The sequence below is a fragment of the Halichoeres trimaculatus genome, unplaced genomic scaffold, assembly GCF_033239565.1.
Source record: "Halichoeres trimaculatus isolate MK-OKI-2021-1 unplaced genomic scaffold, fHalTri1.1 fHalTri1_scaffold_13, whole genome shotgun sequence".
In the NCBI taxonomy this organism is placed as follows: Eukaryota; Metazoa; Chordata; class Actinopteri; order Labriformes; family Labridae; genus Halichoeres; species Halichoeres trimaculatus.
The window spans coordinates 19,577,003-19,595,902 of NW_027437191.1; the positions used below are offsets into that span (position 1 = coordinate 19,577,003).

The 18,900-nt window shown below is 43.1% G+C and overlaps 2 protein-coding genes across 2 annotated transcripts; both read right to left on the bottom strand.

Moving 5' to 3' along the window:
• Positions 1 to 161: 161 nt before the first annotated feature.
• Positions 162 to 5,636, bottom strand: xkr5a (XK related 5a). The gene is made up of 7 exons (XM_074684567.1): positions 5,399 to 5,636; positions 3,981 to 4,164; positions 3,630 to 3,814; positions 3,322 to 3,534; positions 2,922 to 3,091; positions 2,671 to 2,782; positions 162 to 2,319 (listed from the first exon to the last, which is right to left on the bottom strand). Exons 1-7 carry the CDS (start codon positions 5,529 to 5,531, stop codon positions 1,382 to 1,384), a joined length of 1,935 nt encoding a protein of 644 aa, XP_074540668.1. The 5' UTR covers positions 5,532 to 5,636; the 3' UTR covers positions 162 to 1,381.
• A 1,249-nt stretch (positions 5,637 to 6,885) lies between these two features.
• Positions 6,886 to 15,269, bottom strand: prdm1c (PR domain containing 1c, with ZNF domain). Its single transcript, XM_074685426.1, has 7 exons — positions 15,133 to 15,269; positions 13,541 to 13,798; positions 12,165 to 12,284; positions 11,001 to 11,253; positions 8,498 to 9,432; positions 7,821 to 7,949; positions 6,886 to 7,508 (listed from the first exon to the last, which is right to left on the bottom strand). The coding sequence occupies exons 1-7, from the start codon at positions 15,157 to 15,159 to the stop codon at positions 6,957 to 6,959; spliced, it is 2,274 nt and encodes a 757-aa protein (XP_074541527.1). The 5' UTR covers positions 15,160 to 15,269; the 3' UTR covers positions 6,886 to 6,956.
• Between the last annotated feature and the right edge of the window lie 3,631 nt (positions 15,270 to 18,900).

Sequence of the window (18,900 nt, forward strand, 5' to 3'; positions counted from 1 at the left end):
ATACCTTCTTTGAGGCCATTTACACAAGTATGGTAATATGTTCCGTTAGGCTTGACGTAACGACTATCAACGTTTTGGTTACTTCTTCACGCACTTAGTTGACAAAAATCGCTCAGATAACATAACACACTTGTATTGCAGTCACCCCAATAAGTGGGCGGTTTATTGCTATAAAAGCCACCAGTGGCCTTTCACTTCACTTCACAGTTCAAAACTGAGTACAGGCAGTCATGAAGTTGCAAGAGAAAACCACAGCAACACTTCACTGTTTTGTTAGTGGATCTCAATCCTCTTACAGAACAGCAAAGACGCAAAAAAGCAAAGTTTCTCTTGAAAAAAATCAAATAGCACATAAAAAAGTCACTACAAATACTTCAAAAGCATCTTTTTCTTTTGTTACACATGACATTTGAAAGCTTTTCAAAATTAGTGCCTGAGACATGATATTTTTTCTCAATGCGGAGTGAATTGTCAAAAAACAGTGTTGCAATTACATGGTCAACATGTAAATAAAGTTTAAACATTTAACAGCACAGTTTTGCCAAGTTGACACACCAGTCCCGTGTAAGGTGGTGTCAATTGACAATGATAATACAAAAAACAGCATATTGATCTCTGAAAACTGGTACAGTGTTAAAATGGGATTACCAAAAAATAAACCACAGCAACAAAATCATGGTTCAGAAGATGCTTGTGCTTTGAAGAAGCTGACAGACCCTGGCTCACACTGACAGGCAAACAATTCAGAGACTTGTCCTCTTACATAAAGATATAAATTCCCCATTTACATAACTGCTAGAGTTTTTAAAATGAGTAGAAGTGGTTTCTGTGTGTGATATAGATGTCAACATTTGTTTGGATTATAAAACAGCAGCATATTTCTAATAATATTTATTGATATTACTCATGGCTACTTTTTAATATTTAATCACACCTTGCCAGAACTGGTGTTTGTTTCTCTTTTGCACAGTGTTATTCTCAAGGCTGATGTTAATTGCTGCCAATACAATTGACAAAATGTTTATTGGATCTCAGGTAGAAAGTGTGATTGAGCTCTGTACACCATCTTAGAGGCCAGCTAGCTGTTATTTAATCTTCAAGTTGTGTGATGAAAATACCGAAGGTTATATTTTTGTTTGAGTAAAGCAGTTGTTAAAAAAAAAAAAAAGAAGAAGGTTGCGCAGAGTACAGGCTAGTTTAGCATTGGCCCAAAACTGTTGCATATGCTGCACCCCATAGTGTGCTAAGTATATAGACATAGAGAGGTGATTCTTTGCTAGCCTTCTCATCCTACAGCACTGAGGTGATGAAAAAGCAGTCTCCCAAAAAGCTGGTGTTCTCCTTTCATTTTGGATCCTCCCTTAATTTTCGCTCCAGGAAGCTAGAAGCTATTGTCCTCATCTCTTCGGGACATTATAAGCTGCCTCCTGGGTCCTGTGAGATGAGGGACATTAGATGAAGAGTCCAACACTCCAGAGTCCAATCTAGGAGTGGAAGTGCAACGTGGCCCCACCCGGCCCATGAGTCCACGTACATCCCTGTGAAGTGCTGGATCGCTGGGGATGGAGTTAAGACGTACCCTTTGTTCATGAATGTCCCGGTCCAAACGCGGGTTACTGGCACTGCTGGGGGACTGAGGATCAGCGCTGAAATATAAGGTCGAACTGGACTCTGTGGGGCAAAAGTATGGCTCTGGACTGTCTCCAAATACAGACTTCCCCTCTGGTGAGCTACGTTTAAAATCTGATGTGGGTGACTCCAGCGGACTTTCCATCTCCAGGCTATCCTCTTCCTCTTCCTCAGGTGGCTCAGTTGATGTGGGCTCGCTCACACTCTGGAACTCGTCTTTGCAATCCGATAGAGGTGCCAGGCCTTTTCCCTGAGACTCAGAGGTAGAGACGCCCTCATCGCCTGCTGTTATAGTCATGCCCTCGTTACTCTTATACTCCTGGTTGTACTCCTCCAAGTCTAGTATTGCTGCTGCTCCACCGGCCCCATACGCTCTGTTGATCTTCCCCAGGTCACCTGTTTTCAGAGCCAGCCGAATGAGGAGCCAGTGGTGGTGATAGCATGGGCACGAGCTGTTAGCCCGGCCCCCGCAGGTTCCTGGGTGCTCCAGTAGAGAACCGGCCACACCTGAGAGGGAAAAGCTGCCGTGGTTTTGAATGGAAGGGGCTGGAAGGCTTTTATCGCCAAGGGAGAAGGAGGACTCCCCACGTTCTATGCATGTGCTGCCCATGTGATTTCGATTCATCCCCTGGGAGATCTCTGTGGACTTTGGATGGAGGAAGCGGTAGTATAGGACAAGAGAGGTAGCACCTGGAAAGCAGGAGTTGATAAAAAGGTATTATTTTCCAAAAACTGGCAAGCAGTGATCGTCTAAAGTATCTAGAAGAGTTCACATTATTTCAGTTTTCACTTAAATCATACCAACAAAGCAGAATTTGTATATCTAAGATAAATCAAACCTTCAATGACAACTCTTTTTTTCTATCTCATTATTATCTTAAACCCAACTCCAAATTTATTCTTTTTGAATCACTATTGAAGATTTTTTTATCATTCACATGCTACAGAAATGTTTACACATTTTGATAGTAGTCTTATCTGAACATCTGAGAAAAATCTGTCTCGAAACAAAAAAAAAAACAGATATAGTAAGTGACTCACCAAGGAGAAAGCTGCAAAGCACAGTGGTGGGAAGAGTCATGCTGTCCCATGATGCTTCACTTAGGAAGTCAGAGGCGGCCAGAAGCAGTGTAGCATTCTCTACTAGCATGAACTGAAGAAGGAGAGAAGGTTGTACTATCAGTCATCTGCACACAGCTTTACATCAGTGAAACCTAAATTTGCAGAAGTGAGGATGAGGATGCAAAAGTGCATGTATGTCAAGTGGAAGATTAGATTTTATCATGTCTTACTGCATAAAAACTGGCCATGCGGAAGCGCGAGGGTCCATCTTTGACGTTTAGGAAGAGGAAGACGTGGACAAGACCCATGATGCCGTTAAACGCTCGCCAACACCAAGGGCCAGTGCAGATGTCTGGTTGCTGTGAAACCAGCCAGAAGGAGGCCGTGAGCCAGTGGAAACCTGGAGGTCGACATAAAAATAGACCAAGAGTTACAGGCGCATTAGGGGATCTATATGCAGTGTAGCAGCCTAATGCAGAGAAATGAGAAACTGGATTAAAGGGACATGCTGCATCACTGAGAACAATTGTATCCCTTAACTGTATACAGATATTTGCATGTGTGTAATCCGATTTATAATGCACTTATCCTTACTATCTTTCCTCATCTCCTAAGATTTCAGTAGCTCACCTGCAACTCCGCAGACCCACCAGTTAAAAACTCTAGCAAAGAACATGAGGCATGTCACCCTTGCACCCAGCATGCCAGCCCTCCACACCAACTGGCACAGCAAGGCTGCTGGGGGCATGGCCAGGTGGCCCGGTCGTATTAGACAGCAAGCTCTGCTATACAAAACCAGTGCCCAGGAAATAGACAGCACACACAAGCCACAGCAGTAGGCCACTACAGAAAAAAATGGAGAGAAAAAAACGTTGTTTTAGACAGACAAGACACAAGCAGGGATGTAAATCTGGTTATTAAAAGGGGCATCAGGTTACCTGGCGACATAATGCCCACATCAGTGGACACCACGACATATGCTTGCAGCAGACTCTGAGGCAGTGTGAGAACAAGAGCCTCCAGCAGCCACAGAGCAGCAACATCTGCCTGCTGCATGACTGCCACTCCAAGATCAGCCACAGAGTCCTGCATGCGAAACACTGCCCTCATGCAGTCCCACATCCTGCCAGGAGAGGGAGACAGAGACAAACACAGGAAATGTGAGACAAGGTAACCTGATGAAGGTTTCAATGACACTATGATGACAGTAGAATATTTTTTAGTCTCTTTAATAAGAAAATAATGTGGTGATTTGAAAATAATTTTATGAGTTGCAATAATCATATTACCTTTTGAATATGCCCAAGTGCAGGATGTGTATGACCGAGAGGTAGCATCTCCTGTCATCACCATCATCATAGTACCATTTAACACTGAGCAGTTGAACCGCTGTACCCGGTAGGAAGAGGCCCAGAGTGAGGCCCGCCCACTGCGTCTCTTCATTCCAAAGATAAAACCCTATACAATAGATCACTAGCACATGCATACATAGGAAACACACACACACACACACGCACGCACACACACACACACACACACACACACACACACACACACACACACACACACACACACACACACACACACACACAGACAAGGAAAAAAAACATATTAACGCACAAGAGGTGCAAGATGTATATTTAGGTATGTTTTTTTTTTTTTTTTCATTTAAATATATATATAATTTAGAGCTGGTATTTGGACAGTGTTCATATACGTAACAAGCCCAGCATATTTATGATTTGTAGGGAGCTGCAGAGTCCTTGAGAAACTAAAGAGCATGAGCACACTTGCTCTTGTGAATTGTCCTTCAGTTGAAGAGGCAGCTGTGCTAATGAGATGATACAACTCTGTCTTAATTCAGTCTTTCTCAAAGCTTGTGTAATTAGACACAAAACTTAATGACTTAACAAGGACCAAATAGAGCATCTTCTTACTGAATTGATGTCTCCCACTTATACCCCATTTTTTCCCTCTTACAGACTGGCTCCTATATGGGTCTATGGCGCAGACAGCACTGTATTCTGGTCTTGAGGGAACAGTATACCTGCAGAAGCCAAAGTCACACTTTGTACTCATGCAGTCACCTCATCCCTCTGGTGTCCTGCCCTTGCCCTATTGATCTGCTTAGTCAGGCAATCATCACACCTGAGGGAGCAGAGCACTTTAATATAGACTCCAGATGTGCATTTATTACTGCATGAGGCTTTATAATATTATAGTACTGATTATGCTAATAAACACCAATTTAAAGCCCTCTTTTTGGAATAGGTGAGTGCAAGGGTAATTTTATAAAGTGTTGTGTTTCGATGACAGCCTTTACTACAGAGGTTAATTGGTGTATTTAATCATGTGACCCTTCTGAGTGACCCTTAGGGATCCTGGGGCCCCTGCCTGACAGACCTACCTGTGCTAGCCTCGTAGATGCTAATTGCGATGTATACAAAAGAAAACCATCCAGGTTTGTCTATTCTGCATTAACTGTAGAGCTATAGCATCATCGTGTGGACTGTCCCCAACCTGCTGCTGGGTATTAAGCTCCTGCACAAGGCATCATGGCTGGGCAACGGCATTTTCATTCATCACAGCCCCTGAAAAATATCCCTTCAAAAACAACATTCCTCCGCCCTATTTTTCACATTCCAACTCCCAGCCCGCACCACCATACACAGCATGCCGCTTTAAGCACAATTCTATGCCCACTTACGAGCGCTCCGCTCGGCCACGATAACCAGCGCCGACACGCCGAGCAGCACCGCCTGGCACCAGGCTATCCAGCATCCGCTCCGCCGGGCCGCCGAGGGCATCCTGCGGACGACCGCCCCAGCAGCGTTTATCATGATACGGAGAGGTGGGAGAGCGAATAAACCCGTGACACTATCCTGGGCATCGTTTACCCCGGGTACATCCGCTCCCTTCTTCTCCCGCTGCTTGCCTCGCGTCAAAAATAAATGACGTCACTGCGCGCGGTGTTAAAGGGGCATCGGTTTACCAACGGTTACTGTCACTGTACACAGCTCACCTTCCCACCACCTTGGGCTGTCCTCCATAAATAGCCCAGAAATACCGTTGTTGTAAAAAATACTGCGCTAATTCCACAAAACTGAAACATATTGATTGATATTGTGTTTGAATTATTTATGTTATGTTACAAGCTAAATCACTTTCTTTGATTGATCCCTGTTGTCTCTTTAGCTACTTTTCCTGTTGGGCGGCTGGAATGGGCTCCAGAAAGCAGCTGTGTGACCGCGTTGTGACCAGATCAGGGGTGTGTCATCAGCTCTGAAGAGGCACAGTGCTCAGTAAGTTGTAAACTGTCTTCTAATTTGATGGCCACCTTGAACAATAGGTCACTTGACACCCCTTAAAGTTGTAATGTGAGGACCACAGAAGCTGCAGTACTGAGTGTAGCTGGCTTCTGTCAAGAACGTGTTGTATTAGAGCATTTTTTCCCATTATAAGTGCAGTTTTAATTCATTTTCTGTTAGGGATGGGTAATTGTATCATTTATACAGGATGTTTTTACTAACAGAAGTGCTACTCCAAAAGTTCTTTAATATAAAGAGTAACCCATTGCCAGTTATTGCTGGACAGTTAATTCTGAGACTAGAATATGAAAGCAAATGAACAATAACAAAAAAATACGTAGCATATTACTAATAATGGTGAGGTTTCAGATAATTCTGCAATGCATAGTTTTGTCTTATTTAACCTTGAAGAGCTCATACTTGTTGATGGTGAGTAGGCCTACTTCAAAACAGGATATTTATGTACGTCATAGACCTTCACGAGAGCATACTTAACACAGAAAATGCAACAACTGAGGTTTCCTCTACTAATCTTTTAACACTTACCTCATTATACGGTTAGGCCTGAACAGCAATAGTTTAAATAGGAAACACACTCAGACAAAAACATCAGCTTCAAAACGGTGAAACCACAAATGATGGAAACTTTTTTTCTGCACATTTGTTTTATAATTATGTTCCAGAGATACAAAAATAGGAAGAAAAATAACCAGTCTTACTCTGTTAATAACTTTAGTTTAATATTAGCAAAATAATAAGTTAACAAAAAGTGTACAATAAACCAGTCAAGTCTATTGTCCCAGGCCATGCTGGTAAAGTCTTGATTCTTCACACGCTAAAGTCTCTAGAGTATAGGCTAGGCAATCCATGATTAAGATTAGGGTCTTCAAATAGGGCAGTAAGAGACAGCTGCTGAGTTGACCTGTAAGGATTATATGCTTGGATTAGAGGGCTGTCTTAGGGCTCTGATATGCAGCCTGACTCCAGCTTGATGTTAGTTGCATGCAGAGGTAGAGAGCTTTGGTGATTCAGCAGCTGCACAGCCTTTGCTGACTTGTACATGCTCAACTCCACCCTCTCCCTAGCACCTTTTCCATGGCATGAGGCATGAGTCTCCATAGTCTTTATTAAGTCAATAATATTCCCCTTGTCCACCTCAGCCTCAGCAGCCATAGCCTCAAGCTGCTCTGCAGTTTCACTCATGTCGAACCTCTCAATCTCACAGTTGACTCTGTGTAGCTCCTCTGGTGAGTGCCTTTGGGAGGCCGAAGGGGAGAGAGGGCAGAAACCTTGCAGATGCACCTGAAGGCTGCAGCGGTGGAGATAGGCGCAGGGGCAGCAAGGACACTGATGAGGCCGTTCTCCAGTGTGGAGGCGTTTGTGAAGCTTGAGGTGAACGAATTGCGTGAAGCGAGCCGGGCAGAGCTTGCACTGATAGGGCCTTTCACCAGAGTGTAGCCTCTGGTGAGTCTTCAAGTTACTAGTGCTACTGAATCGCTTATGGCACACCTGCACCAGAAAACAAAACCAAGAACAATATGTTAAGGAACATACAAATCAACCTGATGACTTATTGTCATGCAAGCAACTGAAAAACATAATTGTTGTGATGTAAAACATCTCTCTGTAGAGTGATGCCAGCTTTGGGCGATCTGAAGAGAGGTCAAATAGCAACATTTGCAAAACTTGAAATTGCTGTTTCATACCCCAATTCATGTGTGGATGGAACAACCAAGATATATCATTCAATATATTAGCTTGCAAAGTGTCTGATAGTATTCTTTCAAACTAATTCAACATAATTTGAAATTGTGCTCTTACCTTGCACTCATGAGGCTTCTCTCCTGTGTGAACCAGGTAGTGTTTCTGCAGGTGGGCCAACTGTGTGAAGTTCTTATTGCAGGTCTGACACCTGAAGGGGCGCTCACCGCTGTGCACTCGCAGATGAACCTGAGATTATGTGTCAGAGAGAAGTATTTAAATATAGTTAGTATGCAGAACTCAAGAAACATTGCGGTTGGTGAACTTCATTGTTTCCCACAGAATGATGCCATACCTGAACCTATGCACTAAATGGTGTATCCTAAACATCTCTGCCTGTTTCTCTTTTCTGGATTTGTCTGCTCTCTTATCAAAATTTATCAGCGGCACATGTTATATTGACCCAAAACATGATACACACTTAGATAATTGCATTTACTGTGGGGGCTCAATATATGACCTCTCCTTCACCCATTTTTGCTGTGGTTTTATGTAATAAATACAGCAAGTTATGAAAAACCAAAAGGCAGAACACCTCAAAAATTGTCAGTCATTAATTGTGGACAGCAATGTTTTTCAGTGACAGAATTAAGAAAATATGTAAAAATGGTCAACACAATATTTAATGGCATGCCCAGGTGTCATCTTTGTGTGGGAAACAATGAATTTTGTAATTCTCAAGACACTCTAGGTGTTGCACAAGACAGATTACAGTAATATGATGAAGAGGAACTAACCTTGAGGTTTGACAGCTGCCCAAAGACCTTTCCACAGATGTTGCACTCATACCGGATCTTTCCATTCTGCCTACTGAGGGGGTAAGACAGGGTCTTGTAGCCAATCATCTGCCCACTTGGTTTTGTCTTCCTGAGGTCAATTGCAAGCTCTGTATTGCTCTGAGTGGCAGGGGTGGGTTTGGAAGGGAGGTGGTCTGACAGAGCAGCCATGCCCACTGGTGGTGAACGAGAGGGTAGTGCTCTGTGACTCTGCAAGCTGACCATGGATGAGGCACTGGAAATGGCAGGTAGAGCGAGGTCTGCATGTTTGAATTCTCTGAGCTCATCAGAGGGGGCCCTGAGGTAGTTTTTTCTTTCAGATATGAGGTCTTTGTTGTCTTTGTGCACCCTGGTTGGTGCGAGAATGAGGTCCTGTTTGGTGTTTGATAGTGCAAGGGTCAAATCTTTGTATCTACTGGCCAGGGGATGGAGGAATTGGGTGTACTCGTTAAAAGGCAGAAGAGGGGATGGGATTAAGTGAGATTTCAGAGAGTATGAGTGAGGTAGAAGGCCAAGTGAGTAGTGAGGCGGTAGATAGGGAGAATGCCTCAGAGCAGGATGAACTCTTTCAGAAACTGCTCCCTGACTGTGCTGAAAGTCGAGTTGCAAGGAGGGAACAGGACTACTCAGAGCTGGCCTTTTGGCAGCTGGAGGGCTACAGGATTGCAGGGATGGAAGAGTGACATATCTATGACCATGGATGGATTCTAAGTGAGGCTGGATTGGGTAGACAACACGAGGACAAAGGGGGAAAACTGCTGAGAGGCTGGACTGGGACAAAGGACGGTCCAGATGTGTGGTGGAATTATTTAGAGGTTTTGAAGGTTCCTCTCTGAGGATTTCAGAGACGCTGTGTCCTCGTTTCCCTGCTGTCTTCTCCTGGATTTGAGTCTGGTCTGGGGGGGGCAATGAAACAAAGAGAAGTGTCATCAGAGACAAAGGTGAAACACTTTTTAGACTTATAGTGAAGGAAGCAGGACAGTATAACCCTTCAATTCTATGGCAGAAATGACATTGACAGATCTGCACACATGTTCATTATTAGCATCACTTTGCATCTTCACTTTCAGTCTCACTTGTATAGATATCAGATGAATGTGTTTTTAAATCTAATGTGCGTTCATATTTAAGTCAGGTCCACACATGTCAAAAGAATTAGGTGCTTGCAAGAACTTAAATTTGGAGGTTTGGCTTTGTTCTGGAGCTCCCTGCCTTCTACATGCGTACGTAGAATGCCAAAGCCTGAGGAGGGGAGAGCACACCTCCTGTCTATTTTGTGTGCATACATGAAAATAGACTGCCAAAGGCACAGAACAGAGGGGCATTAGTGACATTACAAGGAGGGGCTGCTGTATCCCAAAAGTGGTTAACAGCCTTGCTCCAGAATAGACAAACTGCATTACCTGAAAATCAGAGGAAGACAGAAGTATGCATGTTCATTTCACCCACTTATGGTCACAACATCAACCCACACAAACACAGAGTCACCCTTATCTTCTGTGAGTGCTGCCCCTTGTTACTCTACCCCCTCCTCTGAGAGGCCAGCTCTCAGCAAACAAACAGTCGACACTCAGTGAGATATCAATCTGTCAGCAGGTCGCCTTGTCAGGAAGTTCAAGTAGTCACTGGAGCGCTTCCTACCTCTCTTCCTCCTTAGGAGCCAAATAAATAAGGGGAATCAGGCCAGAATGCTGTCAGCACCTCAGGCAGCTTCTTGTGTGTGAGCTCGTGCTGAAGTAAATGAGTATTGTGGGGTGTGCATGCGGTCTCTCTACTAGCCTGTGTGCTCTTTGTGTTTTTGAATGAAAGTCGAATGCTTTGTGTGCCAGAGAGCTGCCAGCTGTGTTTCTGTGTAGCGTTTAAAAAAAGGGAAACTGAAACATTGCCCAAAGTCCAGCGGATGGGCTCATCTTACTCAGGTACTATAGCTATTACCTGAAGACAGACCCTCTTCGCTTTCAGGACTCTACTCTTCTCTTTTGTGCCCCGCTCAAACAAAAGGACTGTGGGTGTGACTGAGAAACTTCTTAAAAACCCACACAAAGAGTGTGTCAGTTGGTCCACACTTTGATTGGGAGCGTTACTCAGCAGTGACAGTATGCCACAGATATGTCTCTGAGGCTATATTCACACATGCACAAAACTCATGAAAACTGAAACTTTTGGGGTGAGCTGCATGTGTAAACGCAGACAAACAACATTTTCACTCTGACTGTACCCAGACTTTTTTGTGTACGCTTCCCCGTAAAACTCTGGCAAGATCTTGGGATAAGTCAGTGTGAGAATGTAGCAGGAAATATCTGGGAATAATCACTGTAAGCAGAAGACTTTAGTTTGCGGAGTTCAAGCAAATACCAGAATTTTTAAAGGAGTGGACTTGTGAAACTAGAGTCAGGATCAAGGTATAAGGAATTCAGAAACACTCCAGCCATTAAATTTGTTCTGCCACTGCTTGCGGACTTACCAGTTTTGTCAATGGCCAGTTGTCCCAGTGGAGGATAGTTACAGCGTTGGGCAAATTCAGGGCAGTACCACACCAGCAGCTCCTGACCCGGCTGAAGAGGTTTGATGGTGTAGAAGTAAATGTCCAAACCATTCTGGCAGGCAACCAGGTTCTGTTCCTCTACAGTACAGGCAGGGTTCACGTAACGCATCCAGTTGCTCCGCTCCTCATTCAAACCATCCACGATGTGGTGCAAATGCCCAACAGAGAACACCTGGAGAAGCAGAGGAGAAGTTGTTTTTATAAGATGATTCAAATTGTGACGTGTTCTGGGTCCGAAACTTTGACGCTTCAAGTTTCCTTCTGTCTTTCCTGTAAATATTGTAAGCTCTTTCAGCTGACTTAACCGCTCACATCTGCCAAATCAACACCGGGCAGTAACCTCTCTGTATGACTGGATTGTAGTATTGCTATCTCACTAATTCTCTGGTCTGTCCCCTGTGTACAAGAATCATCACTGTATCTGCTGACCTTTTAAAAAGCTGTTTAATTTTAACTCACTAAATCAGTTATTTTCCTCTTAAGGCCAAGTTCCTTTTACTCTCTGCTCATCAAAGCTGAGCTGTTGCTTGAGTCACGGCTGTAATGCTAACAAGTTGTCTGTGTTATGGCTGTTTCATGACTCGGTTGGGGTTGCTGATTTCAAGGCTGCTGACTCTAAACTGTAGAATCACACAGGCGTAATGGAAGATGTCCTGATGCTGCTGCTTTGTAACACAACAGTTTTCAGGCTCAAAGCCACTTCCTTGCTTAGTCAGTGTGAGAGTTTGTAAGTCTGGAGCAGTGCGGACATGTGTATGGTGTATTTACTGGCAGTGATACCACTGCTGAGGCGGAGGAGAGAGAAGAACTGCTGCGTCACTGAAACTAAACAGCTGTGTGTGTGCGTGTGTGACCTCAGAAAGCCACACAAAGAGCTGGCAGGCACCCATATATACATCTGATCTGGTTGCACTTTTAAGACACCCAAGCTCCAGTGAACAGAGTCATACCTTCACAGGATGTCAAACATTGACCACAGATGCTAACTTGTGCCACGCCACAGTAACAGCAGCGTCCCCACAAGGAGTTACAGGATGTGAACAGTTTTGAAATACAAGAGCACAAATCCAGAGACCCGCTTACCCTCCAGAAGTACTTCCTGTCGGCATCTTTCAGCAGAGTTTCATTGGTGTAGCTCTCCCCAACCAGGGGGCCGAAGCGTGTCCCCTTAGGAATCAGCTCCTTACTGATCACCCCAAGCACCTGTTTGACAAGACGGGCATGTAATCAGCTGAGTGACTCACAAATTAGAGGCCTGAGGAAGCAGCCGGATGCACTTGGAGCTGAAATACGTAAAAGTCCTACTTGTTCTGGATGATTGATAAAAAAAGATCAGAACAATTCACAGAGAAATTTTCCCCTGAGAGCTCCTTTAAGGGACCAAGCAACCAAGTGTTGAGTCATAGCTATACATTTGCCATCACAGTAAATCGCTCATGAAGAGAATACAGCTTTGCAAGGCTGTGACAGAATGCCTTCCTCTCTTCACATGCTGAATATTTCATAAGCCAATCATCCAAGTTATCTTTAGTTTCTCTACCATATTAAAATTTCACCGCTACCCTTGTTCTGCTAGCTGCAGGTGTGAAACTCAGCCCTCTGTCTCGAGCCTCCAGGGTGTGGAAGAGAGGATAAGGTGTCATGGGCACACCCTGGCCAGTCAACTGCACCCTGAGCTCTGTGTCTCTGTGTTTAAAAGCCCCTTAAGCAATGGTAATGTATGCTCTCTTTCATCTTGGAGTGGCATTGGGTATGACGCTTCATGAGCCACTGCATGCAACAGGAGTTTAGCTACAGCGGGTCCCACTAGTTTTACCCCCAGATTACTGTAACGCATCCTGTCCCTCACTGTTACCCAGACTTCAGACGGATCATTAGAAGGTCAAAGCAGTGGTACTGGTATTTTTCCGCAGACGCCTCACCTACTTCCTCTGATCTCACCTGATTATTATCTATCACCTACAAAGGCTCAACCCTAATCTTGCTTTAAGGAAACCTCATGTTTCCTTTTCATGAAGAGGCCACCAAGCTAATCTTTTATCACTTATTTGCCACAAAAACCAAACCCCGTGCATTCAGTTGAACTTAAAATATCCTCCACTAAAACTGCCACATGTTGGTACCATGCTTTACGGTGTTACAATGGGTTGGGAATCTGAAGGAGCCACTAATCATAGAGACCCCAGGCTGTGCGCTGAGGGGGCGGGCGTTACTTTGCTTTGCCTAAACAGACAGCAGAGAGGAAAGGCTGAATTTAGACAACAACATGTCAAGTACTTCCTGCCTGGGGATGGATGAGTGGATGGAAGGATGTTGGAGTGACGCAAAGAGTCGGCGGTTGCATGAAAACATAAACAACTACAGTCTATGTTTCATCCACTTTAGATGCATTTTCTTACATCATTTTCCGTCTTAGAAAAGGACAAACAAATTCAAAAAAGGTCGTCTTTGCAGCATACCTCGGCAGAGTCGTGGGAGCGCTTCAGAGACAGATTCCTGGGTAAGGATCTCTCAGCTCGTGTCCTGAGCTTGTTTTCAGACTCTTCTTCAAGAGGCTGGTCCTTCACAATGTAAGTGCACTTTTCCTCAAAGTGTTCCTCCCTCCATGATGTCATGTCCACATCTTGAGTGTCTGGTGTTGCTGCCGTGATGATCCCTGAGCTTTGCGGCGACCTTGTTGAGGTTAACATGGCTGTGGTGCACTGAGAGGAGGAGGCCTGAGGAAACATGTTAGAGTTCATTATTCTGTATTTTTTTATATATATATATGAGAGCTAAATATGGGGAGAAACAGTGTAGTTAATGTTGGATTACAGAGGGCAGTGAAGTGTAAATGGGGCTAAAGTTTGACCAAAGTGTGAGGGATATGACACAGAGGAGGCAGCAGCAGGTCAGGGATATTAAAGGAGAAAGAATCCCAGCGGAAATTCTTACTTTCCCATCAACTGGTCCTACCGGACAAACAAACTTCAAAGTGGAACCTTCCTCGTTGCCCCCACTGTCCCATACATCCTCTGACTCTGAATCACAACCCCCAGGCTACAAGGGAGGTTCCTGTGCACGTCATTCCCCGGAGCAGGACCACTTTCACAAGGAAATCAGTGCTCCCAGTGAATCGACCAGACTTCCTCTAAACTGACTGAGACTAGGCTCTGAGCCAGATCAAGACTCTCTTTCCCTCTGTCTGTCCTTTACATTATCTGTCCATCGCTTCTCAGGAAGACTGTTGACAGACAGCCGAGCCCCTGACAACGTCTGAATTCTCAGACTGATGGAATGAAATAGTAAAATAGTGAACAGCAAAAGAGGGAAGAGGACTTGTGATTAAAAGACAATGCTTAGATGTGCTCAGATATGATCAGAACTTCCTTTCACATGCTGAGCAGTTTGCTTTTGAGATAGCGACAGATAAGGCTGTTAGAGTTTATCAAACGCTTGTTGACATTGAGGACGGACTCAGCTAAAACTTCAACCCACATGAAAGTTCGAACGGCTCACATTCGAAAGATCCAGCACGATAATGTGACACGATAATGAACAATTCTTTATAGCCTCAGTTGAATTTGAAATTTGGATGAATTAAAAAATAAATAAATAAAACAGATATTGAGGAATCTCCCAACTCTCATGTAGTGATTTCATTGAGTATTTCAAATAGCAGATAAAAGCAAAGAGAGATTTACAAATTTTGTTTCACCCTATTTTTCTCTGAAGTGTGTCACCGCAGCTGATTCGAAATGACTGTCACAAGTGTGACAACTCAGTGTGAAACTTCTGAACTTGGTGACACAGCATTAAATATACACTGGAAATCAAGACATGAGTCAAAGGCGCCCAGCTGTGGCTCTGAGGCGACATGTAACAAGTTGAATTTAAAAAGCTCTCTTTGTTGAACTCTGTCATTCACAGGATGACTATGTAGCGCAAAGATGTATCAATATTAAGATTAATAAAGCAGATGTATTGCTAGCAAATAATGTGGATAATTATTACCCGCGCAATTACACTTTTACATCAATACTATGGCAAGAAAAAGATGTTGCATACTTACTGTGAAGCCGTGAGAGGAGCCACACATAAGGCAGGCTGTCAGTGCCCTTCTTTAAAGCTGGAGTATCTGAGCAACCAGTGTCGGCTTCTTGTGCTTTTTCTCGCTTTGTCTCTCACTCAACCTCAGTATCCTGTGTACCTGTGACTGTGCGACTGATCACTCAAGTGTCTGACTCTTAGCTTCATGCATGGGAGGAGGAGGAGGTGGAGGGAAGGTGTGTTAGAGACACAGAGAGAGAGAGAGAGAGAGAGACATCCTGCTCTCTCCTCCCCTTTGCCCTTTTTGACTCCTCCTTGGAGTGTGCTTTTTGAGTGTGTTTGTGTGTGTCACTCTTTTGCCTCCAGGCATGAGGCTTTCTCCAAGCAGGGGGGGTGTGCTGGCTGTCACACAGCTATGTCCGGATCAGACAAATACGTCTTCATTTTCTGACAGCCACCCACTTCATCTTCAGGCGTACCTGTGTTGAGTTCAGAAGTGGAGGGCAGGGTGAGGAGCGGATGAGATCATGCTTTTGTTGTGTGAGGCAGGATTAGGAAACTTTTTTAAAGATGTCAGTTCAGTTCAAACTGAGTCAGACACATGATGTTACACCATAATGGAAGCTCCTGAAACCTGTAGTGCTTGAACCATCTTCAGAATTACTATGAAGAAAAGTCAATGACCCCCTTGTTTTACTGCTTAATTTAAATCACTTTTAGAAACATAAAATCAACTCATGCTGCTTGTATATAATGACATTTATGATCAAATTCTCCACAATAACAGCTGCAGAATTGACTATTTCTTGTCAATATATTAGTGTTTGCTGTTTGACAAACTGACAATTGTGTTGAGCTTCGGAGAGGGGGAACAATGGGAAGACTTGTGAGAAACTAAAATGTTGAGGTTACCTTAGCTTTGAATATTACTCAAAATCTAAGAACATGAAATCTATACAAAAAATAAACTGAAACTACTAACATAAAAAAGAGAGATGTGTCAAACACAAACTGTTAAGATTTGGTTTCTAACTTACAATAACTTTCACAAGTGACTTATCTACAGACTACTCATCACATAATCATTTGGTCAAAAGCAGAATAAGCTGGATCTTATTATTGTTGCATGAAATTAACATTTGATACCCAAGTATTCAGTAATTTTTATGTTAGAAACGACAGCACATTCTGACATTTGACAATCATTTAACATTAAAGTTTTTTTTAGCCAGCACCCCCCTAGATAGTGCCATAGACCTGCAAATCCCATGGCATGGGAAGACACAAATAGGCTTAATCAAAAACCAAACTAAACTAACCAAAAATGTCAAAGAGACTTAATGAAGCTGGTTGGTAAAACCATAGACTACCTTTGTGCACATATTGCTGTTTCTAAAATTATTCCGACACAGCTGGTTCCATTGTTATCCTGGTTTAGTCATTCAGGGGGTCATGTGGCAGCAAAGAAAAGTAAAAACCTGAAAAATGTTCTTTTTTCATGGTTTATTTATAAAATTTAATCTTATTTTGTTTGTATTCTTACAACAATGGCTGAAACATGCAATTTTAAATAGTTTTGATTTTGGAAGCCATTGTGCAACCCCACTATCAGAGTTTGGTGAACCATTGATCCAAAGGGGATTCCTGTGCTAGCTAAGCAGCTAGCTTGGCCCTGCTAGCTCTCAAAAAACGTATGAAAAGCACACAAAAAAGAGAAACATTAGTTTTATGTAACATTATGTACTATAGACTAAAAATATACAAACTTTGAACATTTCTTTTAAATGCTTTATCTAGCCAGATTAGATACATTGAGAACCTTTTTCAAGGAAGACCTGGTAATGTTTGGCAGAAACAAAAGTGTCTACAAGAGAACAATTAGGTGGAAAATGTAGGAGGCATTAGCTCAATTTCAGAAATATGAATGAATGGACCCCTGTGAAGGCTGTGTGTGCAGGAACTTTCCTATCCTGTTTTTCCTTCCAGTAGCCCAGAGTCCAAATGTCCTTCTGTTGGATCAGCGGGGGATGAATACTCAAGATTTGTTGATACTTCTGACATGCTGCGGTAAGTTTACCTGTAGCCTTGTTTTCATCCTGCTCACCTCTTGTTCTTCTCGCTAAAGGAAACATTTGACTTGGCCATCTGCCAGCCCTGCCTAAGAATCGTCTGTGCTCACCGACTCATCATCCACGCGCTTGACACACGACTTGCTGTGAACAGCAGCTTTGTGTGCATGTCTGGTGAGCTTGTTTCCGTTCATAGGTGTGTACTTTGTAATGCAGCGCTCTCATTCACTTTCTCTTCTTCGTGGAAGTTTGTGTGCACTGCCATGTGTCAAATGGATCCTGTTGCCTCAAGACTCTCTTTGGTTCCTGCGGTGTTTTGTCCTTCTTATGCTTCCTGTCCAACTCATCACACCTGACCAAGCTACTAATTATGGCTGCTGACATGAGCCACCATGTAATTTAAAATACACTTCTCTCTTGCTCTTTCGCTCCTTCTCTGCGCCTTCAGTCATCTCATTCATCACCTTCTATTCAGCTGTCCTCTCCCTCTCCTCCTCTTCCTCTGTAATACCTCTCCATCTAAACCTTTTCTTTACTACATTTATTACTCATATGATTCGTGAGACAGAGTCTCGCACATATTGGGCTCTTTGTATGAGTCGAGCAGTGGTCTGAGATTGTGCTGAGAAGTTCGGTTACGTGTGGTTGGATGCCGTGTGGTTAATTGGTAGTTTGTCTACCTGACATCTGACGTGACATTCTTTGAATGACAGCGTGATGAGCAGCCATATGGAGACATGAAAATGATAGCCTCAAAGTGAGGTGAGAGTTGAACGGAAAGAACTAGCTAGCTTAATGACAATAGTGGAGACACTGAATATTTTTTTGAGTACCATTGTTGAAAATGACTCGAAAAACAAAAAAAAACAAAGCTCACACGCTCATACCTCCTAAAGCAGAGTAACAACCAGATTTTATTCAAAGTCATCTCTCACCGTGACTTGTATGCACACATTTTTCCACGAAATCATTTCTAGTGTGCCAAACCAACTGAGAAGACAAAAGCCGTCTCTACTATCAGCTCAGTGTTTTTGGTTAGCTTAGCAGTAGACAGAACCTTCATGTTTTCAGTGAAGTCAATATCCTTCTCAAGTTTATCTCTACAAACTATCCTGAGCACCATTTAGAAGTCAGAGCATGTGTGTATTTTTCACTTAAATTGAAAACATGCTAGGAGAATTTGCAATTGTCTTGTTTTCTATTTGTGTTACTACCTTTTTTATGTTGAGCCTTGTTTGTTTTGAATTCTGTTCAGACACATGGTAGCGAGTTAGCGTAGCACAAGAAGAAAAGAGTTTGAACATAAGTGGAGTGAGTCAGCAATATTAGCTACACAAGCATCTTTAAGTCATAGTGTTAGCAACAGTTATCTTCTTTTAGCTGCCCAGAAGTCTAAATTGCAGAGAAGTGTTTGTGCTTTGTGACGTAATCAACTTGAGCTTGACGGTGTTGTAGGCACTCTCACAACAGAATGGGATTGAGCTTGCAGGTATATAGGATTATTGTTGCACAAAATGGTAAATTACTGACGTGTTTTTGCTTCACTTATCAGTTGGACTGAGAAAAAAAAAATTCATATACTTTTGACTGCCAAAAACTATCACAGATCAGGGTGAGAAGTGCAAGCAATTGTCCAAAGAACATTGTTACTAGCTAAACTCCATCAGGATTTCCAAGGATTATTATTTCCATAATCTGTCATTAATCTCAACATTTGAGTC

Bases quoted from the DNA above. Each gene is read 5' to 3' on its own strand.
- xkr5a (XM_074684567.1), bottom strand. From the start codon at position 5,531: ATGATAAACGCTGCTGGGGCGGTCGTCCGCAGGATGCCCTCGGCGGCC. The intron at 4,165-5,398 runs GTAAGTGGGCAT...TGCATGTGCTAG, and splicing joins CGTGGCCGAGCGGAGCGCTC to TGATCTATTGTATAGGGTTT. The intron at 2,783-2,921 runs GTAAGACATGAT...CTCCTTCTTCAG, and splicing joins GCATGGCCAGTTTTTATGCA to TTCATGCTAGTAGAGAATGC.
- prdm1c (XM_074685426.1), bottom strand. From the start codon at position 15,159: ATGTGTGGCTCCTCTCACGGCTTCACA. The intron at 11,254-12,164 runs GTAAGCGGGTCT...CTGCTTCTCCAG, and splicing joins ACAGGAAGTACTTCTGGAGG to GTGTTCTCTGTTGGGCATTT. The intron at 9,433-11,000 runs GTAAGTCCGCAA...TGCCCCCCCCAG, and splicing joins ACTGGCCATTGACAAAACTG to ACCAGACTCAAATCCAGGAG.